This window comes from Furipterus horrens, unplaced genomic scaffold, assembly GCF_987537825.1.
Source record: "Furipterus horrens unplaced genomic scaffold, mFurHor1.1.pri manual_scaffold_8, whole genome shotgun sequence".
NCBI classification, from domain to species: Eukaryota; Metazoa; Chordata; class Mammalia; order Chiroptera; family Furipteridae; genus Furipterus; species Furipterus horrens.
Window position 1 is genome coordinate 107,917,929 of NW_028327178.1, and position 25,620 is coordinate 107,943,548.

General features: G+C 59.4%; 1 protein-coding gene across 2 annotated transcripts in view; it reads right to left on the bottom strand.

Annotated features, from left to right (window-relative positions):
* Nucleotides 1-249: 249 nt before the first annotated feature.
* The window catches only part of PMEPA1 (prostate transmembrane protein, androgen induced 1), a 44,995-nt gene continuing 19,624 nt past the window's right edge, over nt 250-25,620 (bottom strand). For both annotated transcript variants that reach the window (XM_090286600.1, XM_090286599.1), the window contains exons 2-4: nt 5,613-5,767; nt 1,156-1,209; nt 250-805 (exon numbers count right to left, since the gene is read on the bottom strand). In XM_090286600.1, the coding sequence (XP_090142726.1) occupies nt 257-805; nt 1,156-1,209; nt 5,613-5,723 (714 nt within the window). In that variant the 5' untranslated portion in view covers nt 5,724-5,767 and the 3' untranslated portion in view covers nt 250-256. The remainder of the gene's footprint in view (nt 806-1,155; nt 1,210-5,612; nt 5,768-25,620) is intronic.

Genomic DNA, 25,620 nt, shown 5'->3' on the forward strand with positions numbered 1-25,620 from the left:
TTTGCCTTCAAGACACGGCTCAACAAAGAAACATGATTTTTTTTGTTTTGTTTTTTTGTGGGTTTTTTTCTTTTTTGCAAGCTTTCTTAGCTTGTGCATTCAGACCAGACAGAACATGTAAATATTTATACACAGAGAGGTGGGGGAGGGGATGGTGATGCTGGGGTTTTCTGTCCCCGCCCCTACTCTCCTCTTAGAAGTGCGGAGTGTTTCGCCTTTTTACCCACCGCCACCCCGGCGCAGCCCCCCGGAACCCCTAGAGAGGGTGTCCTTTCTGTTTATCCTTCTCTTGGCTCCAGGCAGCCGAGCTCTCCGGGGGCGCGATGTGCGCGTGGTGGAGCCGGGTCCCCTCCAGCAAGGAGGGCGGCCCGCTGCTCTGCTGATGCTGGAAGGTGGCGGATCCCGGGTAGTGCCCGATGACCTCGCTGTAGGTGGGGGGCGGCCCCTCCATGCGGCCACCACCGCCATAGCACGTGGCGCTGATGCCCGAGTTACTGCTGGGGGCACAGGGCCCGCCCAGCACCGTGCTGCCAATCAGGTCGCTGTCGAAGATGGTTCTGTTCGGGGGCGCGCGCACCGACTCGCGGTTCAGCTCCAGCTGCTGCTCGGGGTCCCGGAGCTGGAGGGTGCAGGGGCCCTGGTAGGGGGGTGGCTCCTCCCCGTCCGACAGCGAGATGGTGGGCGGCAGGTCGATGTCATGCTGCAGGTAGGGGTAGGTGGGCTGGAAGCGGTGGAAGCGGTCCCGCTGGGCGAAGGGGGGCACAGCCAGGCGGTCGGCGGGCCTCGGCTGGGCGTAGACCTGTGCCTGGAGGGGGCAGAGCAGAGTGAGGGTCCCCAGAAGCAGGGCCCGAGGCAGAGATGGCTGCGACGCAGCTCTCTGAGGGAAGGGAGAGGGGGTGGCAGGGTGGATGGGAGGGAGCAGAATCTGGACCCCAGTCCCCAGCTGACCACCACCCCCACCCCCACCATCCCTGGCCTGGGGCACCATCGCAGAGCAGCAAAAGGGGCAGCCTTTGGCCTGTCTGTCTAGACTCTGTAGACTGTTTCCTCCATGGGGGAGGGATGGGAAAGGGAGCTGCTGCTGGCCAGGGGGCCTTTGGGTCCAGGAGAGCAGCCTTGTGGGGGCTGGGGGTGGGGGGCAGCACTGGGGCTCACCTCTGGGATTCCGCTGCCTGACATGGTGCTCTCTGAGGGCCAGAGGCATCCTTCCTGTACGGGGGGGAGAGAGACAGGTCAGCAGGACAGAGAGTTTGGAGAGTCAAGGGTCCACCTGGCTTTGACCCTGAGATCTTCCGTGGGGGATGAGATCTTGCACTATCCAGTTCTCTCCACCTCCAGCCACTACCCGGGCCGGGCCCTGGACACCCTCAGACACGACCGCTACGCCTGTCACTGATCTCTGGGCTCCTGCTCACCCTGAAAATGCACCCTCCACACCTTGCGGAACATACAGCTGATTCATGGGCCCCTTCTCAGAACCCTCCAGCGCTCTCTGTGGACCTTGGAGTAAATCCAAAGCCAGTCATGAACTGGCCGCTGAGCAAGCCGAGCCTGACCCAGCCCTCCTGGCCTTGACCACCCCCTCCTTGCTGTGCCTCCCTCGGCACGTTGTTTAGTTCCCGAACTGAAGGAGTGGAACACACAAACCACTTGGCGTGCGTGTGGCCCCCAGTGAGCCTATGAAAACGTTGGGGGTCCTCACCACTCTCTCTCCAGCCAGGCTGACCATCATCCAGTGCACCGCAGTGCTAAGCGCGCACCTCAGGGCCACCCACGGCCTGGCCACCTCCTTGCTTGTTCCTTCCAGGACCCCCCGCAGACTTTCTTGGACACCATTATCCAAAGGGCCCTCGCCCATGAAAAAACCTGCCATCTAAGTATCTCCTTCATGAGAATCATCTTGTCTACGTGTTTATTTAGCTGTTGACCTGTCTTGGCCTCCCTGTTGTGAGCTCGGTTTATAGGCGAAGAAACAAGAAAGTTAACAAGCCAAGGGCCCCACCTGACTGCTCTGCCACAAAACGATACAGTCGGTGGGTCAACAAATGTGGATGTGGCACCACATTCTGTGCCAAGCTCCGGGCCAGGGGAGGGGCACACAGCTGCACATCAGGAAGCATGTGCCCTCTGCCCTGAAATTCTGGGCAGGGCCTGCAGCTCCTCCCCAGGGATCTAGGGGGCTGGCTCTGGACTCCAGCCTGCCCACGGGCAGCCAGGCTGCGTCGGTTACATAGGGGACAACCCGGTGTGAGCTCTACCCACACTACCGGCTCCCTCACCCCTACTACCACCTACAGGCAGCGTCCACCCTGCTCAAGCCACCCTGACCTTGGCCTTGGACACCGGATAGAGCATCCAGATAGTGAGACCACCCTGCAGAGGACCCAAGGGAACAGGGAACAGCCTTCTCTGCCAACATCAGGGCCCTGAGCTCCCACTGAGGTGTAAACCCTGCCTGAGGTCCCAGGGACCTCTTTCAACCAAGGACACAAGATCCCTCCCTCTCTCCTGAGATTCCATCGCGGGAGAGACCTGAGGGTCAGGAACGTGGGACCCCATGCCAGAGCCAGTTGGTCTGAGGGGAAAACCCAGGGAACGGGGCCTGGAGGGTGGGATGTCTTCTTTTAAAAATTAAAATTAGCTTTACTGAGGTATACTTGATGTATAATAAGCTGCACATACTCAAAGTATCAGAGAAGGAAAACTCTGACTCCAAAAAACCTCCGCTGCCTTGCGGCATACCTCTTCAGGGGAAAGGCTAAGGGAGTAAACCCCGACAGAAAATCCGGAGCCGGAGTCCCTAAGGCGGTTCGACGTTGTAGTCAACACCGGCAACTCCTGCGGCGCACCTGAAGCCAAGCTGTATCGACTCCGTCTTTCCCTTGGACCCTTCAGCTGCGAAGAGAGGGGGGGTCTGCTGCATGGGCAACAGCAGACCCTCCATATCACCCTGCCCAGGCTCTGTAGCTTCAGCGTCATCGCAAGATGTCGATTCAACATGGGAGGAGACAGATACCGTGTCACTCCCGAGTCGGACTGCACAGCCATTCTCGGCGGTGCAGATAGACTCTTAAGAAGCTACACCATCGTCTCTCGAGACAGACGGCTGCCGACGACTCAAAGTATACACCAGGGACCCATCACCACAACCTCAGTAACAGACACAGCCATCATCCCATTCATTTTCTCGGGGGCACGTCTTCTTGGGGGTTCCCAGTTGAGGATTCACACCTGCAGTTTAGGGAAGAATTGCCTGGCGGGCTGCAATTCTCCGTATGGCCACTAGGGGCGCCGTTATCTCAAAACCTCATCAGGGATGCACTAAACTACTCCCATCCCCAAGCTCAGGGATTCCTCACCTGGTTGCAAAGTAGCACCACGCAGGGAGGTTAAGAAAACACCAATCAGGCCCTGGCCAGTGGGGCTCAGTTGGTTGGAGCATGATCCACTACACCGAAAGGTGGAGGGTTTGATTCCGAGTCAGAGTGCATGAAGGAGAGGATTAAGAAAATGAATAATTAACTTAAAAAAATAAAAGGAAACACTAATCAGTGCCTAGGGGCTCCACCATAGACCCTAGAACCACCCGCCTCCAAGCTGTGCACCTGGAGGTCATCTCCTCCAGGAAGCCCTCCAGGAGTCACCCACCAGGCCAGACACTCCTCCTGAGGCTCCCACAGCATCTCAGCTCCTACACCTGCCTGGCCCTGCTCTACGAAACTCACTGTCCAGCTGGCTGCGCTGCACTCAGTTAGGACCCACCTGCCCAGAGGCCGTGTCTTACACACCTTGTTCCCCAATTCAGTGAATGGCCCAGACATCCTTCCAGGTGCAAATGCCAGACCCGCAGCTTGTTCCTGACAGCTCCTTCTTGCCCCCGCCTCTCCCTGAGACTTCAGGCTCCATCTGGCTCCTCTTCTAAGAGCTTCCTTGCAACTGAGCTCAGCCAGCCAGCCATGGCTGCACCATCTAGACCAGGGGCCCACAGACTGTTTCCTTAAAGGGCCAGAGAGTAAAGTATGGTCTGCTCTGTGGGGCAGAGAGTCTGTCACATCACTACCAGCGCTGTACAGGGCAAAGGTGGGCACCACAGAGGTGGCCACGGGACTGGGCTTGGCTGTGTGCCAACGAGAAAATACACTCAGGTCACCCTGGAAAGGGGCCACAGCAGGACAGCCAGGCCAGGGGCAAGCCCAGCCCCAGGCAGACCGTGGCCAGGTTTCGGTCTCTCTGGGAGGTCTCGGGGCCCTGAGACTCCTCAGATGCGCCCTGTCTGGCAGACGGTCCCCAGGGGAGCTGCCACACTTACAAGCCTCTGTGTTTACCCATTCAGGCCTCCCCAGGGGCCTGTGCAGGTGGCTGGGTAGATGGGGGGTTGCAGGAGGCAGGCAGCAGCTTTCTTTTAGCCTCGGGTGTCCTGGAACCAGGGCCTGAATCCTAATCCCCATCTGGGCACCAAGTCCCAGGCGCTGCCCACAGAGCTGCCTCCCGCTCCCTGGAAGCTGCGCTGCTGCCCACGGGAACCTGTTCGTACCCCTGCCCCTCACACACTGTCACTCACTTCATCCTCCCAGGAGCATACGAGTGACCTCAGGGGGTGGCAGGAGACAAGCCAGCTGCACCCATTCTGCAGACGCTCACGCGGAGGGAAGAGGACCCCCCTGGGCCTGTGCTGCAGCGCTGCCTCCTCTGCGCAAAGCGCCGATGCTCGCCCAGCACCGAGGGAGGACACAACAGGCTCTTCACACTGTCTCTTAAAAACTGGGTGGCCTCGGGCAAGTTCCCCCCTCTCTGAGCCTTCTTCTTCTCTGTAAAATGGGGTTCCCAAGCTGCTGCAGGTGGGGGAGCAGGTGTGGCGGGCGCGGGCACTGCAGCAGGCAGCACTGTTGGGGGGACAACAGTGACGCTGAGCCCGTGGGTGAGCCCTGGCCGTGGAAGCACAGGTTACTTCAGAGCAGCGGCACCCTCTGGACACATGCCGCGTCTCAGGTTGGGCACCCGGAGGTCCCATCCGAGGGACCAAAGCGGACGCTCCAGGCCCCGGAAGCCTGGTGACACACTGAGACCCCGGTCTGACGCCAGCAGAGGCCCGGACCTGCCGGGACAGGCCTGCCGACTGACGCGGCTCAGCCGCAGGCACTGAGCAGCGCCGTCATCCCCACATGTCCCCGGGATCCGGGAGGCGACCCCCAGCACAGCCTCCTGGGCCTGTCACTCCTCCCCCAGGTTCAGAGACTTGCACCCGCACACGGCCGCAGGCCACCCACCTGCCACCAGTGCCCTAATCCCAGCCCGCCGGTTGGACCTTAGCTTCTGTCTCAGGCTTTTCCACACTGAGTGGGGGCTGAAGCCCTATGTCATGGGTCAGGGATATGTCTGAGGGCACCAGGACCGGTGGAGCTGCGCTTACACTCGGCCCCACGAAGGGCTTTTCCCCGGGTGACCTGCGCCTCCAAGGCCTGAGTCCTTGGCCCAGACGCCTGCAGGGTGTTGGCGCAAGGGAAAAGCCACCCCCCACCCCGTGTCTGGGTCACCTCCGCAGGACTAGGCACCTCTCCCCAGCCCCCCTCGCAGCGGATGGGCGTGTCCCAAGGTGCGGGCGGGGTGCTCACCGAGGACAGGGCGTCGTCCCTCCGCCGGCCCTGGCTGTGCCGGCCGATGAAGGAGCGCGCAGACAGCTTGTAGTGGCTCAGCAGGCACGTGATCACCACCACCATCACCATCACCACCAGCACGATGATGGTGATCTCGACGAACTCCAGCTCCGCTGCAAGGTCAAGGGCACGCATGAGACCCGGGCCTCATGGGGGCGGGGGCTCGGGGCTCAGCCCTCCCATGCCCGGCCCACAGACACCCAGCACTCCGGGACATGCCCCCGCACTCACACCGTAACACAAAAGCACGCCACACACACCCAATCCGCTGCAGAGGTGGCAGCAGAGCCTGCCATTCTCCCTCCTTGTTTCTCGTTCTGTTTTGTCTTCCCCCTCAAAGGTGGAAAAACTCAAGAGGAAGGTGCTTTTGATCCTGCTGGAGCTGGGGAGCTTTCTGCGAACTCCATGCGAGGGTCTCGGCAGCTGTCTCCCCCCGCCCCCCCACCCTGCAGCAGGCGAGGCGTGTGCTGGTCCTTCCGGGAGCCCAGGTGGTGGCACAAGGGTTGCCAGCCAGCAGGCAGGTGCCAGCCTCCCCAGGCCCAAGGCCAGCCGCCAGCCGGCAGTGCAAGCAGGGGAATGTGCCTCCCAGACCCATTTGGGGGCAGGGAGACTCCCCAGTGCCACCAGGAGCTAATGAGCTATTAGCAGAGGGCCCCAGGGCACAGGTTCCGGCTCACGGCCGCTTGACTCAGGTTTTCCTCCTCCGAGACAGACAGATGGAGCTGAGCTAGAGGAGTGAGGGCAGGCGGCAGGTGAGGCGTGGGTGGGTCAGGGCCCTGCCCCCCCCCGTGCTGGGCCCACCCGAACTCCGAACCCTGTAGGATTGGTCCCTCCTGCCTCCGCGCTCAGTTCTCCCGAGGCTTCCAGCAGGGGAGCAGTGCCTTCCAGGTGAATGGTTCTGTAGGCACAGCCTGGAAGCTTCTCCACAAAGAATCCACATCCTCTAGGAGGCCTGACCCCTTCGCCCGTCCCTCCTGGCTCTCCGGGACACCTCCTTTCTCACGACACATCACACACTTGCCCAACTGTGCCAAGTCAGTCAGGCAAGTCTGCCCCTCCAGGGGACATGTGGCGATATCTGGGGACATGAGTGGCGGTCACAACAGAGGCCTCCTATGTACAAAGGATGTCCCCCAACAAAGCGTGATCCAGTCCACAGTGGCGTAGCTGAGTGTTCCTGTGCAGGGCCGAGCATATGTCCTGGGTACATTTGTCATCTCATCTCTGAGGGCAAGCGACAGACGCATGGAGCCCACGGGCCCGAAGCTGGTGGCACCTCCCACCCAACCATCCACTGCACCCAGGAATTCAGCCTGGAGTCTGGGCACCGGCTCTGGCCCACAGGTGGGACTGTGCCCCATTTTGCTCTGGAGAGGCCAGGAGGGAAGAGAAGCCGGCCAGGGACCCTGGTGACACCCTGAGCCCTGAGAACTTGGGGCAGCCTGGCAGGAAGTCGGAGGGCCTCCACCACCCTCAGGACACCCTCACTTTCCCGCCGGGAGGGTGGGCCTGGGTTAGCGAAGGCCAGGCCTCCAGCCCCCACCCCGTCACTGGGGCCACATCTCCCGCCTCCCCAGACAGGCTGGTCCAGGGCCTGGCGGCCTGGCTGGATGCCACAGGGTCCTGTCCACGAGGACCGGGGATAAAGCCACCCATTCAGGGGACACACAGGCTGCTTTGTGCACTCCCCACAGCCTCCCTCCACAGAGGGGACTGCAGCCCCTCCCCTCCCCGGTGCACTCTTCACCCCAGCCGGACCCCAGTGGTGGGCACCCTGCTACTCCTGCCCCGCTGTCTCCAGGGGCCCTGCCCCTACTGGGCCAGAGGGAGGGTTGTGGGGCTGCCTTTGTCCAGGCCAGGCTGTGACCTCCTCCTGGGGTCGCTGTGGGGGCCGCCCGGGGCCACGATGAGGCACCAGCAGACTGGAGTGGGTGCGAAGAAACCTCCCACAGACCGGCTGAGAGGAGCCCAGAGGGCAGGCGGATCTGGTTTCTGGGGTCTGGTGTCCCGACTGAGAGGACTGCCCCCAGAAATGAGCACAGGGCTCCTGCCAGCACTGCTGTACCCCCAGGTCCCCGGGCCTCAGCCCCGTGAAGGCGGGACCAGAAAACCCACACGGCGGGAAGAGGGAGAAACGCTCAGGAAGAGCGAGTAGGACTGATTTCTGGGCCGTGTTCTGAAGCCAGGGCAGGAAGGAGACTGTCCAGAGTCCCAGGTCGGCACAGCCGCTGTGACCCCGGGCTTCACGTGAGCTCCGAGGGCCCACTAGCACCCCGGCTACGGCAAAATGAGAGCAGCCCAGACCCATCAGCCCGAAGGGAAAGGGGTAAACTAACTGGACCCTCCAGGCCACGCCCAGGCACAGCACGGAGGGTTCAGGACTCCTGGCCAAGAGGAGTCCCAGGTCCCTCAGCTGCTAATGGCAGAGGTGGACCCTGCCTCAGTCTCCCCAACCTGCCTGACCCCCCTTTACCCGGACATGAGGCGCAGTGCCCTGCATGGTACATGCAGAGGTGGAACCTACCAACCACTGCACCCCCCCCCCAATCTGAGTCCCCAGATCTCCAGTGACCACAGGACTCACAACCAAAGGCTGATCACAGACAAAGGGGACGGAGCAAGGGGCGGGGGTGGGGGGGGCGGGCTGGTCCACTGCGCCCCCGGCAGCTGCTCGCTGTTACCCTGGCGAGCGTTCTGCAGCACGGGCACCGGCCCAGCTTTGCGCTCTGTCCCCCAGAGTCCGGAGGGGAGTGCCACCCCCTGCCCCCCTGCAGACCAGCACACTGAGGTGCGGGGCGGCTGCCGTGGGTCACGCAGAGAAAAGCAGGGCTGGGCCCTGGGGGAGCCGAGATGGGAAAGGGCCCCCTGTTCTGTTCAATTCCTGCAGCTTTCCTGGTGTTCGTTAGTTTCCCTTCCCCCCACTCCCAGCACCTCTGAGGATGCCCAGTAGGTTCTGCCTTCCTGCATCTGCCTGGGTGCCGGCCCCTCTGCTGGCTCTGTCCCAGGGTTGGGGGCTGAGGGCCAAGTCATCCAGAAAGGTCACCCAGGGTGGCCGCTGGATCCAAGGCCACCAGGGACTTCTGGCCACGGATACCTTCTCTGAGGATGCGGCTCGGAGAACGGAGCCTTCGGTTTAAACATCACTTTTCCCTCGTTTTGTTCTGGGGTCAAGTCTGCTTGCCGTGGGGAGAGAGAGGGGGAGGGAGCGGCTCCATCAGTGCCCTTTGTAAGTAGCCCCTTGGGGTGGGTGATGGATGCGCAGACTCTCGGGGGGACGAAGCCCATCTTCCACAGGCAAAGCAAGGTCACTAATTTAATCCAGTGTCCTTTTTCCTCGTGAATAATTTCAGACGAACAGGTTGCTCTGCCTCATCAGACTGGCCTGACCCTCCCGCTTTTGTCTTCTCTGCCAGACACAGATTCGGTCACTTTGAGACGTGTGCACACACATCTCAGGTCCGCTACGTGCCAGGCACGGCCCGACTCCCACAGGTGCCGTTGGATCGGATCCTCACTATCATTCCGTGACGTAGACACTAATGGGACCTCCTGCCCCCTTCATGGACGAGAAAACCTAGGCTAAGAGAGGCGAGGGGGCTGTCTTAAGGCCACAGAGCCCGGGGGCGCCTCCTCACACCCTACGGGCCTTTGTGCCACGGATCCAGAAGGTCAGAAACAGCATGGGTTCGAGCAAAGGACTTGTGTGAAGGGGACTGGTCCCCGGGCCGGAGCATCACCCACCACGTGGTCCGCGAACCCAGGATCTGCAGCCAGGGGCACCCGTTCCTCTCACCAACACAGAGGAAAATCACAGGGCAGATAGGAAGGAACCCCTGGCCAGACACTCGGGGGGAGCTGTGGGCACTGCCCACGGCACAGTGTAAACTTAAGAGCTGTCAGCTCCTCGCCACGGCCTGTATGCCAAGTGCCTCGCCAGGAAAGGCCTTCCCTCTATTAATTACCATGCCCAACTGGGGTGCAGCATGGGTCCCGGCGCAGCCAGGAGCCACGCAGGGAGCAGTCCCAGCCCCCCCCCCCCCCCCCCCCCCCCGCTTCCAGGCCCCGGCTCTCCGTCTCCTCCCAGCCCTGAGCCCGGCAGCCGAGGCAGCCAGGATGCGCTCTCAGAATTCAGTCTTGAAAATTAAGTTTAAATTGCGGCTTAAAAAGGAACCAATTATTTCAAGAGTTATGAAACGCTCCAGCAGACTCGTGATACAGGAGGAACACGCAGGATTACATTCATGACATGGGGGTCCGACCACGGTAAATAGGACCTGGCAGGTTTGCCCGGGACGTGAGTCCTGTGGTTCCCACCGGTGACCGCAGTGCAGGTGCTGCTGATGCCACTGCGGCCCGGGGTCTGGGTTCTTGAGTCCAGGCTTATCCCCCCACTCCACCCCCCACCCCCGCCTATTCTTGGTGACGGAGCTGCCACCTGAACCAAACGCAGGAGAATTTGCTAATGTGCACAAAGAACAGGCCTGGGCTGCAACGGCCACAGAGGCTTTGGTAAATAACTCGAGGGGCAGTGGGGTGCTGGGGCTCATTTCTCTTTCTTCGCCTGGGGAGCTGGGCCAGAGTTCACCTGGCTCCTGCCAGCCCACAGGGGGTTTCCAGACCAGACGATCCCCCACCGCCACCCCCCCCCAGTGTCTGCTCCGGGCGGAGGGGCAGCCGGCAATGCTTCCTGGTTAACAAGCAGCCGGAGCAGGCTGCCCTGTCTGGCCTCCGGGCCGCATGCCGAGGAATCGGGAGTCGGCGCTGTCTGAAATTTATGAAAATCTGATCTCGTTAGGCCTGCGTGGATGAAACCCACCAGGGTGGGCCTCATTGTCATTCTGCGGAGCCCTGGCCTGCCTGGGGTTCCAGCCACTTCATTTGCTGCCCCTCCTCCCCGCCCCACTGCATTTGAATGAGAATCCAGCTCCCCCACCCCCACCCCCAGATCTTCAAATAAAATTAAACCAGACGGCAACAGAACAACTTGCCGCCCCCTCCTGGTGTCATCTCAAACACCCCCGTGGGCACGTTCATTTACTTTGGGTAAGATCATTTATAGGTGAAAAAACACGGAGGCCTCCGCCCCTGAGGTTTGGGAAGTGGGCGGCAAACCTGCGCCCGTTTTCCCACTTTTTAAAAGCAGGCTGTTCTGCGTCCCAGTGCTTCCTCCGCACCAAGCACGCGGCTCAGTGCTCGGCGCCCACCACCTGCACACGTCACCCTGAGGTGCCGTCCGGTGTTGTCTGTCCGCTGCCGGGAAGGGAACGAGTCACGTGCTGCCTGGCCCGTGCCTGGCGCCAGGGCCCGAGGCTCCCTGCTCTGCTGCTCGTGGCAGAATTTAGGGTGCAGGTTAGGAACACAGGGTGTGCCTCCAATGCTCCTGAGTCTGAACCCCAGCTTTGCCACTCGCTGTGGCCTCAGGACCATCATCAGTGTCTGGGGGGGAAACACGGTCTTCACACCGTCGTGGAGAGACATACACGGGCTCATTTGGAGCCAGCATTTCCAGGAAGCGTCCCCGGCTGTCTGCGTCCCCGGCGGCCGGAGAAGACCCAGCGGCGAGGGTGCCCTCTGCCAGGGCCGGAGCGAACAGACAGTGTGCACCGGGAGTTTGTCCCTCTGTAGAGCCCTCGAACCTTTCAAGTGTGAACTCCTGACCAGGGAAATCCACCCCGGGCACTGACCTCCGCAGGCATCTCTCCTGGAATTCTCTCCCTTTCGCGCCCATGTTTTCTGTGTGAAAGGACCATGTACGGCCCGACCTCGGGGCCTTTGCACGTACCCTGCCTGCTGCCTGAACTTTCTCTTTCCCCATATCCAAGTGCTTGCTGACCCGCAGGTCACTTCCCCAGGACGTGCCCCTCAGCACCCTGTCTGAAACAGCGCTCTGTCCCCAACCCCGAGACCCATGTCCCGTGTCTGCTCCATTTTTCTCTGTGGCATTAAATTTGGAATGCCATTTGTGACCTGTCTAACCATTTATTTCCTGCCTCTCCCTTCTAGAACATTCACTGTCACCTGAAGAGACTCTGCTTAGTCTCTGTGTCCCCAGTACCTAGGACAGCGCCTTGCCTGGAGCAGGCGCACAGTAAATATGTGGAATAAACAATCACTGGCAGGTGTGGCCACCCCAGAGGCCCCAGGGGGACGATGGCTCCAAGGGACAGGCACGCTGCTGCTCCACCTATATATAATTATATTCATAGTAAAAGAGGAAAAAAGACTTAAGCAGCATCTGTCAATATCCCGAACAGACAGGTTCTTCCCAGGTGGTTCCGAGGGGCTGGTACCTGGTGTGTGGCCGCACTTCCAGGGTGGGCCCTAGTCGTGGGGTTGAGGGCGGTGAAGCCCAGATACCACGCGGCCTTTGCCAGGCCCTAGAACTGCCCTTGTGGAGCAAGGAGGGTGCCGACCACCCCATCGGGTGTCCCCGGCTGGGGAGCCCAAGGTAAGATCCAGGTGCCAGACGGTGCCCTGGGCCAGCCCACCCCTCACCTGAATAGCAGAGACTCATGTGGCCAGACATGCCGCTCGCCCTGCGATCCAGTGACGCGCTGTCTCCGCAGCACCGGACAAGGTGACGGCCACTCCAGGGAGGCAGGCGTCCTCTTAGTCGCTGGAGACCGCACGGGACAGCAGAAGGCGGTCCAAGCTCACGCCACGCCCTCCGCGGAAGGCCAGGTCTAGCCTTACCTCACCTGGCTGGCTGTCGCCCCCTCCCTTGCTCCCCCCTTGCCCCCCGGTCAAACACACACGTGCGCTCACGTGTGCGCTCAGTGTGCGTACTTTCCTCCTAGGCTTGGCCCGCCCCCTCCGGGCTCCTGAGCACGTGAGCATCACACACTGAATTCTGACTCATCTCCCCTCCTGTCTGGGAGGCTCGGGATGGGTGTCCCAGACTCGGCTCTGGACTCCCCCCTCCAGGGTCTAACAGAGAAGGCGTCACATTGGGCTGCCCCAGCGCAGGTGGGAGCATCCGGGAGCCCAAGGGACTGCACACAGTCAGCGTGCATTAATTCAACAACAGGTCCAAAGGATTCTGAAGATAAACCGTGAACTCCACATATCCTGCGGTGTGTGCGCCTCCTGCCCGCTGGGAAGACACCTTGCCTTGGCTGGTGCAGGACCCCCCAGAACTGATTCTCAGGCCCCAATCCTGGGGCTTCACCCCACATGTCCCAGGCTATCTTTCGGGGGGGGTGGCCTCGGACGGCCACGGGCCCGAAAACACTCGTGGGAGCCGGACGGTGGGATAAGAACTCAAGGGACAGCAAAGGGCCAGTGTAATCATTTCAGAACCCTGTGATTAAACGCGCCTTCAATAGGAAAGACAAAGCAGAGCCTTTTATCTTTCCTGCTATTATCCAAATGGAAAGAGCTAATGGGTTTTTATTCCTCTGTCACCGGCATCGAACATCTTTAAACACCCACTGTCAGCACAGAATCAATCACCGTTCGAGAGTTATTGGCGGGATGGAGTGAACTCACAAAGAGAGAGGAACCCAGCTCTGCCAGCGGACCCGTCAGAGGTGCAGTGGAAAGTTATTTAAAATAGATCATGTGCGCTCTGTTAACTCAGAAGAGTAGGGAACAAACGGGGAAGGGGTTGGCATGGATGGTCATCTGCCGGGGACAGGTTTGGTGGCCACAGTCATTTCTTGGAGGGCTTTTTGGCAAGTACCTATCAAAATTAAAGCTGTGTGCCAACCTTTGAACCCAGCGGTTTTAGGTTTTAACTTCCACTGTTGTATGTAACGAAATTCACAGACGGGCTGGAAGGCACAGATGCATTAAGATATCACTGCAGGGTCTTTTTTTTGTTGTTCAGTGAACAACCAGAGACCATCCAAATCCCATTCAACAAGACCTAGTGTGTCCCAGTGTGGAATATAATGGGGCCACTAAAAATACATGTTACATCTAGAGCAGGGCTTCTCGGCCTGGGCTCCGCTGACCTCGGGGCCTGACCCCTCTCTGCTGGGGGGCTGTCCTGGGCATCATAGGGTCTCCACCCATCAGATGCACCATCATCCCCGAGTTGTCACAACCCACAATGTGCCCTGGGTCAGGATGGCCCTGGCTGAGAAGCACCAGTGGATGGACCTGGTGGTGGATGGGAGTCAGCCGTGACTGTCGGGCAGACGTAATGAGACTGGAATGGCGTATACACTACAAACCATTTTCAGAGCAAACGTGAGGATACATATCAAATTGTTAACGACGGCTCCTTCTGGAAGAGGGTGACTGTACTTACTTTCTGTATTTCTGTACTGTTTGCATTTTGGGTCACTTTCATTTAAAAACAATCTTAATTGGCATACCAGAAAGACTCAGGCCTGTGTGTGTGTGTGCCCACATGTGGCTGACAATGAGAGGCGCGCTTGCCCCCGCCACTTGGGAGGCCCCGTGTGCTCCTTGCAAACCAGCAGATGTTTCTTTCTTTCAATTACCAATTTTCAAGAGTCTGGTGTTTCCCAACATGAGCCGGGACGGCAGCGCCAGGAGACGGGAGAACCAGCTCCGTTTCCAAGCCTCTCAGACACAAAGCGCGCTCTGAATGCGGTCGCTGCTCAGCCGCTTCTCAAAGGCTCCTCAATCACCCGGCCGCGTGCTGGCGTGCCTCCAAGGCCGGCCGGGTGACGCTGTTTGGAGGGGTCTCCCTGCTGACCCGGGGTGCCCTTCCCTTTCAGGACCAAGAGGGGCCCAGCTATTTGGGTCTGAGCCAGGGCAGAAGCTGGGAGGTAGACTGACAGCCAAGGTCAGCCGTCAGAGGAGATGGGAGGAGGCAGGCAGGGCCGGACCGGATCCTGGGGATCCCAGGAACTGAGCTGAACGCTGTAAATGCAGGGCAGGGTCATTGTGCCATGGTTAGCGAGGCCCTGGGGCTGGCCTGCCGGATCCAACCCCATCTCTGCCAGTGAGTGGCCAGACATGGGACATGGCGCAACTATTTCCTTCTCTGGGCCTCAGTTACCAGCCAGGAAGTCTCACCAGAACCTCAATGTGCCAGGACCTTGAACTTGAACTTCCAACCTCCACAATAGGGAGAAGATAACTTTCTGTGGTTGAACCCCCGAGTCTGTGGTGTTTTGTTAGAACAGCCTGAGCGGATTAACACGCTGGGAATAGGCAAGGGAGGTGTCTGGAGGGAAACTGGCCACAGTCCTGGAGGCAGGACCCTTGTGCCGGCGGAAGGACCTACAGGAATACAGATGTACCCGCTGGGGACTTGCCAGTCCCAACATCGTTCAAGGGGCACATGTTGGCTGTGCACCTACTGTGCGCCAGGCGCTGGAGGTGCACAGCGGCCCTGGGAGCTGAGGTTTTCCAGGGCTACGGAGGTGCTTTCAGCCCCTCAGTGACTCGTATTCTGTAAGGCAACGGGATTCGAACCTGCATCCCTGGCCGGTGTATTTCTGGGCAGACGATCAATGATCTGGAATCTGCCAACGCCCTTCGAACAAGGAATGACTGACAGGCACACACACACTTGCCCCAGGTCAGAGGTCTCGGTCATCTCACCGGACCCTCCCGACAGCTCTCCAGAGGGTCCTGGCCCTCTTGTCCTCCTACAGAAGGGACAAAGAATCTGAGGCTGGGAGAGGGAGACACACGTCCGAGCTCACACAGGTCACGTGGCCGGGCCTGGGGCACCTAAGCTCCGTTGCCTCTTGTGATAGAGCAGGCAAGAACTCAATACAGAGCCACGGCCACAGCCCCCGACAGCTAAAGCAGTGACTGTCCCTTCTTCTGTTCCAGGTCCTGTCATTCTCAGAAAGAGCAGCAGATGGCAAAGGCCCAAGTCCCCCAGAAGCCAGACTAGGCCAGAAGGTCATCTAACTGTGACACAGTGCTCCCTTGCTGGTGCCCAAGGTCCTGGGGAGCAGTCCCAGCCCAGGATGGGCACTCCTGGTTGCCAGTTTGTCTGACACTTGTGGGGAAGATTCCAGGGAACAACACTGGACACACTGACTTCGGGTCCCTGCAGGGACCATCTGGCCGGGCAGGACCCAGGGAGGAGCGCAGGGGGGAGGGGAGGACATGGCTGCAGGGCCCTGAGCAGGTGGGACAGCGGATGTCGTCTCTGTCTCTCTCTGAGGACCCGAGAATCTGGGTCCGTCTGAGGGCATCTGTGTGTCTGTCTCCTGCCCGCCTGTGGACGTGTCTCCTTCTCTCTTGGGGTGTTTGTCATTCTGGTGTCTCCCGTGTGTGTGTGACTGTCTGGGATCTTTTCCTGACTCCCTGTTTGAGTTTCTTCCTCTTTCTTTCTCAGGTGACAGGCAAGAATGAATGCCAGCAAGCAATTACAAGCCACCCAGACGTGCCAGCGCCTCTCCTGGTCCCCACCCTGGGGGCCCACCCCACGGCAAGACCGTTCCAGCCCTCGATCACTTCCTTTCCATGCAGCATTTTCCAGACACAGAAAATGCCAAATGCCGGAAAGGCCCAGGTTCCGACCAGCTCTTTTCGAAGTGAAGCAGAAGCTCACAGACGGGCCTTGCCTCTGAGCTCCCAGAAGAGTGGCCCGGCTCTGAATTTGAATCCTGCACACGTGGCTTTGGCCCATGTGCCTTAGTTTCCCCACTGTAAAGCCGGGATCAGTAACAGTATGACCTCCCAGGACTGCTGATCAGGTGCACGCGTGAGGCCCTAAAACGAGCAGGTACGCAGCGAGGGCGTAGTAAGTGGTAGCCGTGCTTAGGCTAAAGGCAGGCCACCCCACCTGACCAGGCAGGCACGCGGGCTACAGTTACATCACCACACTTTTATTAATGATCTGGAGTGGCCGATACCGAGCAGGTAAACCCAACTCACATGACACCAACTGGTGTGGGCAGAGGAAGAAGAGAAACAGCAAGAAAAATCAAGAAAACAGAAAAATCCACCCAGAGACAGACCCACATGGGAAAACAAGGTCCAGACACAGATGCTCAAGGGGGTGGGGGGCTGGGGGCCTTTTTCCCTCCCTGGCCGGGCAGAGCCACAGGACAGCGGTTCAGGGGCTCCAGCCATGGACAGACCTGGCCCTAGACTGTACTCCGAAGGGTGCTGACCACCCACACCACACGGGGACCCACAGGGGTGTCCCCAGGCTGAGGCTGGGGGAGACTTAGGAGTCAGCCCTCAAGAGCAAAAGGTGTGCCCACAGGTCCTCCCTTGCATACTGACTCCCTTCCCCCATCTGTTCTGCACCTAGCAGGTGCAGCAGTTTTTTAAAAACGTCGATTGAGTTACTGACTCATGCTCCCATGAAAACTCTCCCAGGCCCACTCAACTCCATTTCTGTGCCTCGCACGGCCTTCCCTTGCTCACCTATCTCCAGCTACGCTGGCCTTTTTCGTGTTCCTACCCCAGGACCTTTGCACATGCAGCATTGTCCTGGGATCTTTGCATGGTCCACCTCAGGGAGGCCTCCTGGCCACCCCATCCCAAAGGCACGCACCTCTCACTCTGCATCTCCTGGTCGCCTGTCCTGGCCACAAGGGCAATGCAGTGTTCAGTGAGGGAGCCTGGACTGTCCGGTTCTGTCCCATTCTGGCTTCAATGTCTCTGCTTTTTTATCTGCACCATGGAGAGAATGTGAGCCCCACCTCAATGGCCTGATGGAAGACTGTCAGTTACCTAGAAAGCGCCTGGCGTGAAGCAAAGCATGGAGCACATGCTCACTACCAGGAGAAACTATCTTCTTTATTAAACTGCTTGCCTGTTTATGATTGATGTCACCTCTCCAGCAAGAAAGCGCCATGCAAGGGCCCTTATTTATCTTGTTCTCACCGTATCCCGGGTGGTTAACGCCATGCCTGGCACAGTACGTGCCCTCAGTTAATATTTGAAAGAGGAAGGAATCCAAGTCCCAGGTCCACTCGCCGGGACACACGTCTCTACCCAGAGGACAGAGGATGCAGGGGTGTTGATGAAAAGTGAAGGGTCTTTCACAAAGCCCAGCACACAGCGACGGCATGGCCCCCTGACCCAGCAACTGCACACCTGGGCTTCAACGCACAGAAATGAGGCTTCCGTCCACACGCAAACCTGTGCGTGAATGCTCACAGCAGCCTGATTTGTGACAGCTCCAACTGGAAGTGGCCTGATGCACTTCAACAGGTGACGAGGTCCACGGACTGTGGCACATGCAGAGCAGGACGCTGCTCGCATGCGAAGGGGACACCTGCATGAGGTGGCAGCAGATGTCCACCCACCAGCCATGCAAGACGTTGCCACTGGGTGATGTTCACAAAGGCTCTCTCTCCGTATTGGTTCTTAGAACTGCGTGCGATTCTACAATGATCCCAAAATAAAGTTGTTGGCTTTTTTTTTTTTTTTTTTTAAGTGAAGAGTCTGGAGGGCCCTGTCCCCTGGGGCCCTCGTGTCACGCTGGCAGAGGGCCGCCGTGGGGTGCAGCCCAGGCCTGGCACGGGGAGGATGGCTTACTGCAGGGGAGGGTAAGAGCCCAAACAGAAGCCGCCCCCCTTCCCCGCCAGACCCGGCCCGTCGCCCGCTCACAGCAGCTGCCATCTGGCTCCCGCAGCCAAATGAAACCATCTCTCCCCGTCATCTTTCAACGTGCAGGTCTGGCTCCCAGGTTTGAAGATTAAATTCTAAACACGCCCTTTAAAATTTAGAAACGAAGAAAGAAGATTTAAAGTCGCCTCTAAGCACTGCCTCCTATTGGCTTCCTCTCCTAGCAAAAAGTAAAGAAACTCCAACTTCTTTCCCAAGAGGAGGGAGCGCAGCGTGGGTTCCCACAATATAAAGTATCATGATGCCTCCTTACAATCAAATATCCAGATACAATGTATCAAAGTGCCCTTATTTCCCCAACACAATCAAATATCCCTCACACAATGTACCAACGTGTCCCGTTGTCATTGTAAAGTATTGTATTGCCAATGATAAAGGGACTACAAATGCTGCTGTCAATGTAGCTGAAACCTGAGAGATGGGGGAAGCTGGGGGAGGCTCATTCCTGGCCACATGAATGGCCTGTGCAAATGCCCTGAGGTAGGAATGGGGCTCTGGCCAGGAGTCAGCTGCCTGCGGCCGGCCGGGCAAGTCCTTGCACGGCTCCCGGGGCGCCCGTATGTGCGCACCAGCCGAGGCTATGCAGAAAAGGTGAGTGGGGCAATGATCCAGGCATCACTGTCCAGTGTGGTGTGCAAACGAGGCCACATGTCAGAATTGCTATGGGAGCTCCTGAAAAGCCGCACACAAAGCGCCCGATCCCCTGCGTCCAACGGACTGAACGACACCTTTCGGGGGTGGGCCTGGGGACCTGCAGGAGTCGGTATTTTTTGCAAGCGGCCTGCTGCGGATTAAACGGCCCGTCAGGCTTTCGCTCCTTTAGTAGAGGAGCCACTGATTCAAATAAACTCCCACGCTGTGGTCCCAGATGTAAAAGCAAACGCTGGAGTCTTAACATTTAAACTCCCATGGTGGCTGCCCGGCACCTCCAGTGGCTCAGAGGTCCTTGGAGCGACTAGACTCTCCCTGACGTGGCTCAGATGCTAAAGAGATGGGACCAGAGGGGAGAAGGCAATTGCTCAGAGTCACAGAGCCACCGGGGCAGAACTGGACAGCCAGTGCCAGCCTCCAGTCCCTTGGGGACTGGCCACTCACGCTGGCCTCCCTAGTCAGGGGCAGTGTGATGCACCGCCTAGCGGGTGAGGGCCACAACCTTGCCCATCTTTGCGAGGTGGGTCTGGCATGTGGCACGGTGCCTGCGTCATGCTCACCGAGAGTCCCAGGCACCCTGGCTGGACGGGGGAGTGGCGGAGTGACTTCCGCCCACCAGACACACCGCGGGGACACTTTCAGCCACTAAGGGCCGTGCTTTCTATCATTCCAGGCTCCCAGGCAGTCGCTGTGGGGAGTCCTGTCATCACGTACGTGTGACAGATGGGGAGGCTGACAGCCTGCCCACAAGCCCACGGCTACGCCAGGGCAGGCCCGTGCGTGGGGTTAAAGCAGCAGCGCTCCCTGAGGGACGTCTGGCAGCGTCTGGAGATGTCTGTGGGGTACGGCAGGGACGGGGTACGATGTCTGCTGCCTGCTCCCCCACTAGAGCCTGAGTTCCGTGCAGCCAGCCCAGGTCCCTGCCTTCATCACCACCAGCTCCTTCAGTGGCCCGGGGCAGGGGCTAAATTATTTGACAGACAAACCAGCGATGACCGTTCGCGCCCACAGCCGGGCGCCCGCTCGCTCCCTGCACGTACGTGCAGACACGGGCGGTGAGCTTGCAGCTGGGTCCCACCTCAAAGGCAGGAGAGCCCCCCTGCTGCCCAACCATCACATGACCTTGGGCAAGGCATTTCTCATTCGCGAAACGGGCAATGCCTCCCAAGTTCCCCCGCAAACAGCACCAACTCCCCACTGACAAGGGGCCCACATCATGGGTCTTCCTGGAGTGTCGGGGTTGCCCAGGCTTGCCCAGAGGGGTCTCCCCAAGTTCACCCTCCGACCGCCCCTCTTGACAACGAGGTGTTAATGCGATGGAAAAACAGGGGTCTTTAACCAGCACCCCCGCACATTCAGAAGATGAGAAGACCCCCTGAGAGGGTAAAGCAGGGACCCACATTCCTCCATTCAAAAAACATTTCGGCCCACCGCAATACTGCCCGTACAAGCTCATGTTCCAGTCACCAGCAGCAGCAACTCCTCCTGGACAAAGGGAAGTCAATGCACGAGCTATAAATATTTCTGCTCACGGCTGCCGGGGAGCTGGGCTTTCTGCATCAGCAGGCCCCCCAGAAAGGCGGGGCGGTTCACCCGATTTGTTTCGCGTTATGAAAATAGATGTTGTCTCCTGGCCACATCTGTTTTGTCTGACAAATGAGCAGCAATTTGCCTCCTAAATAAGGCAGCACACCAAGGCCGTCTTGAAAGTCTGGCTCCTCCAACTTTTCAGAAAAGAAAAGAAAGCAGCCTGGACCGCCCACATGGGAGCTTGAAAAAGGGGCTGGTTTTCCCTCCCATCAGTAAAGGGTGCAGGCTTGGGGGGGGGTATCGGGGCCGGCCTGTCCTCGGCTCGTCTTTAGGAGCTCACCTCTCCCTGCACAAACCAAAGCTGCCGGACCAGGGGAACGGGCGGCCCCACTGCTCTTGAAAAAAAGACCAGGAGACATACAATCAATTTTTTTTTTTTTAAATGCCCTCCAAAACTCAAGCTACGAGTGCATTCTTCGTGTGCTGAGAAAGGCCAGTTTTTGGAGGGAAAATCAATCCTGAGCCACTAGTTTCTGTGCCACACGGGCTTGGTGCCGGGGTTCATGCCGTCATTTTCCTTGAATGACTCTAAGACAGACCCAGTTACCAACGGCGCAGACACGTCCGCCAGCCTGAGGCTCCACGAGCTGATGGCGCATCCGTCCGAAGGACTGTTCTTGCCTGGGGACTGGGTGCACAGGGCTGGGCCGGGGCATGCTCACACTCAAACTTGGGGACACTGTTTTGGTCTCTCTCTCTTCTTTAAAAAGACCTCTAAACCTCAAAACATTACATGTAGGGTATTTCTTCTTGAAGATGGGCTTTACAGGAAGGGGGGAGTGGGAAGAAACCCCAATGAGTGTGACTCAAGATGTTACAGACTCAGTCGCCGGACTTCTCCCTCCCGGGGCGAGGGAGTTACGGGTTTTCAGGCTAAAGTGACGAAAAGGCTCGGAGCCCCACACTCGCCAGCTCGCGGCCTCAGCCCGTGTGGAGATGCCCGCGAAGAGCTGGTCACACACCCGGCCCCGCACCACGGGAGGGGCCGTGTACCACACTGCTCTGCCTGCGGGTGTGAGTGGCTTTGGTGGGGAGAAAGCAAAGGATCGGGCCAGGAAACCCGGCGCGCTTGGAGGCGTCCTTCCTCCCCCTCCCCCTTGAGCGGGGGACGTGGCCAGCCCCCCACCCCCAGGAGAGCAGAGCTCCGTGCTGGGTTTGCTTGTCTGGCAGAAATGAGATGCAGCGTAGGGATCCCAGGAGACGTCTGGTCGGCCACCTGCCCCCGACCCCTCCCCACCTTGCGTGCCCCCTACCACGGGAAACCCGGGGGGCAGACTGATGACTTCGGGGTGGACGGTGGAAGTTCACGGCTTTGCAGCCGGGTCAACAGCAATGACAAAAGTTTCTAGAGCCAGGGGCAGAGGGAACTTCTGGCCGTGGGGACGGCAGGGCACAAGCCATCTCTCCATCCTGCGGCTCCCCGCTCCAGAAGCGAACTCTGAACACAGCACTGGACTGTCACCGCTCAGTTTCCTGACTCCACGGGCTTCAGGGCGGCCTCACAAGGGGAGGGGCGGTGGGGAAGACTCCCCCACGCACTGCAGAGTCCAGAGAAGCCCGGAGTGGTCTCTCTCTTGGTCAGCAATGGGACAATGCCTATCTGCAGGCTCAGTTCCTACAGGATGGCAGTGGGCAGGTGGGGGGCTGGGAGGCCCTCCATCCCTGCCGCGTGCCCATTTTCACTCTGGCAGCATGTCACCTAGTCACTATGGCAACGAGGTTAATGGATGCATCTATTTGGAGTAACTCAAACCTCGGACCCATTCAGGTGGCCCCAATATTTCCATCCTTAGAAAGCCAATGTCCAGTGTTTTATTGGCTCTCTGTGCCACCAAAAAGAAAAAAGAAAAAAAAAATCCAGAAGAGTGATAAAAAGCGGGGAAAGTTCGGGGAGGGGTTCCCTGTTGGCCCTTCAGGGAGGAGCAAACCGGGATGTCTCTCTCTCTCTTTTATTTGGGGGGGAGGTGATGGGATAAAATTAGCGCAGTCAAGTCAACGTGTTATAAACACAGAGGCTGCTGCCCGGAGGTGAAGTGACTTAATTTAAGGGGGGGGGGAGGAATCGGAGGAACAGTTTTGGGAAGGTGGGGGGGTGGCCGACGGGCTGGAGGGGCGGCATGTGCAGCCTTCCCACTGCGAGTCCCGTCACCAGAGGGAAAAGCCGGTCCCTGAGAACCCACATCTGCAGGGCGTCTAGACAGTCACACAGAGGACAATTAGAGAAACAAAAAGCTGCAAGCCGCAGCCCCCCTCACCGCCTCCTCGCAGGGCACCGGGCACCCACTGCCCCAACGGGCGAAACCCGACGGAACAAGGCGGGCCAGTGTGGGCCGGGTGCCGTTTATGAGCGAGTGTTTTGAAATTCTACTTTAAATACGCCGGTAAATGAATTCAACCTTGTCAGATCTTTCTCCCTCTCGCAGACCAAATATCCCGCTGGCGTGCTGTCTAGACACAGATAACAAAGGACTTTTTACAGAGTCCACAGACACGCTGACAAAGTGGCCATTTAAAGATGCAGTATGGCTCTCTCCGTCGAAAACGATTTGTCAGATGGACTTAAATGAAAATGCGAAGTTATCGGTCTGGTTTGGGGTCTGCCGGTGGATGGGGCCGGGGCGGGGGGAGGTGTCGGGGGCCTGGCTGCTGCAGAGGGACAGAAAACAGACCACCTCTGGCTGGGCTGCCCTCCAAAGTGCCCTGAAAACAGGACTGTGCGGGGGTGACCAGCAGATAATTCTCGCGCTTCTTGTTCTAAGAGGTCGGCTGTTAAAACGTTTCTAACACCTGGTGAGGACGGCTTCTGGGTAGCGCTGTTCGATTTTAAAAAGTGCAAAAAGGGTTAAGTTAAAATGCACAGGGGTGAAACCTTGCGTCCACCTGCCTGGGGTGGGGGTGGCGGGCACTGAGAAAAATAAATGGGGGAGGAAGAATTGGGTGTCACCTCCAACTGTGTGTCTGGCAGGAGGGGGTGGCCTCTGCCTTTACAAAGGGTCGCTGCAAATGGGCTGGCCTCCTTTCCCAGGAAAGAAGGGCAGTGTGGGGGGTGGGCTGGCTTCAGAGGTGCATCCCTGGGACGTATTGTGACCCCAAAGAGGACCAGAACCCGGGGATGTGTCCCTACTCAGCCTGGCTAGGTCAAATGGAAGAGGAAACCCACCCATGAGCTTGTGGGCCACCCCTTGGCCAGGTGACAACTTGGAGCCACCGACAGGGGTGGGTCCCCCGGAGAGGGAGTCTCTGGTCTCTTCATTTCGGGGGTTGCCAACTTCTAGAGTGGGCGGCGGTGACGGCTCACACCTGCAGGGCTGAGCTCGGGGCCGGACCCGTGCCAACCTCCACCGACAGGACTGGCTGGACTGCCACTCGCAGCGTCCACACCAGTCCCCCGACGGTCACCCTGATGCCTCCCGTGGACCGCCGGAGACCTCCTTACAGTGCGCCCAGACCGCTCCGATAAAGGGGGGGTTACAGGCCACACGTCAGAGAACCAGCGTCGAGCGCGTCCCATTTTTCCTTCTAGGCTGGCACGCTCTCATTTTCCGTAACTGCCAGGAAGAGGCTGCTCCTCCCACGGCCCGCGCTCCCCCGTCTGAGGGCAGAGCCTCTGGCTTCACCCAGACATGCGGATGTCGGGGCTGTTCTCTGGTCAAGGAGTTCAACGAAGGGACGGGAGGTGGGAGTCCCTTGTGGCCCTCTGCACCCGGGGCAGGGCCGAGGCCCCGGAACTATGAGAAGCCAGAGCCCCACGGGCCGCAGGGTCAACACTGCCCTCCAGCCGACTGGGCTGGATGGGGGACTTGCCCACTGACACAGCCAGGGGTGGAAAGAACCCCCCTATGACTGCCTCCTGCACGCAACTGCCCCATCTCCTCTGGCGACTGTGGGACAGGTGATTACTGATCAGGGGCTGAACTCTTCCTCAGGGCGGGCTCGACCCCCTCCTCCGCCAGCCCCGAGGGGCTTCTCTGCCCATCACACAAACGAAATCTTTTTTTGACCAACTCTTCCCCAAAGTCGAGGGTCTTTCACCTGAGGGGAAGGGACCTGGAAGGAGTCTCTGCCGGGAGGAGATAGGCATGTCCCCTGCAGGACGCCATCAGGGATTGTCCCAAGGTCCAGCCTTCCCACACCTGTGCCCGGCCCGGCCACCACCCTGCCTGCCTTTCTCACTCCTGCTCTGCGTTCCCAGGCCCACCCCGGACCCACAAGCTCCCCGGCAGCTCCTGGGTTCTCTGTCCGCGTGCCCCCCTCGGGCTCCCGATGGCCTCTGTCCCTGGCCCTTCTGGGTCCTGCGTCTGTCTGTCTTCCCCTGTCAGCTGTGAGCACCGAGAGGGCAGGCCAGGCAGGTGCCACTGCAGCCTCCATCTGCGTAACCTTGACCCCACCTTCCCTTCCCCATGGTCCAGACGGCATTGCTGGGGCCCCGGACCCGGCGGCCGCCCCTCGCCACTCTCCCGGCCTCCAGCCCAGGTCCACACAGCACGCCCTGGCCCTGTCCCCCTCCCCTGCTCAACACCCTCACGGGGCTGCCCAGGACCCCAGCGCCAACTCCCAGCTGCGTCTGACGGCCCCTCCTCACCCATTAGCTGCAGAAGCCGAGGGTCCTAAAGGCTCTGCCCGCGGCCTGAGCCTCAGCAGGACGCCTCCAGCCCCGAGGTGGGCTCTGCTTCTCCTTCCCTGAGGGCCGAGTGGGTGACACATGCCACAGACCGCCTCAGTCCTGGGGGCTCTCCCCTGCACAGCAGAGCCGGGAGGGGCCTTCGAGTGGAAACAGGCCGTTCAGAGAGGGCAGGCGACTGGACGCATCACGCAGCGACACATCCTGGACAGAGGCGAGCCCCGCCAGGCCGGACCCCCTCCGGCACGTCTTCCTGACAGGCGGCCAACCCACCTGCTACAGCGTGTGCACGGGTCTTCCCCGTCCCAAGACTAAAAAACGTCACAGTGATCTGCATCAAAAGTGGCAGCACTCGCAACCAGGCAGGGAAGGTGGGTTTTCTCATGACATCCCCGCCCTGGTCCTCCCTGTGGGGATTTCCTATGGCCATTCACACTCCCATTTCACAGATGCGGTGACCAAGGCTCCGAGAGGTTCCTAATCGTGCAGGTCAGGAACCGGGCCTCGAACTGCGCATCACAGCGCGCAGTCTGCGTCTCTCCTTGGCCGGGGCAGTGACACCAACGGCCAGGGCACGAGGTG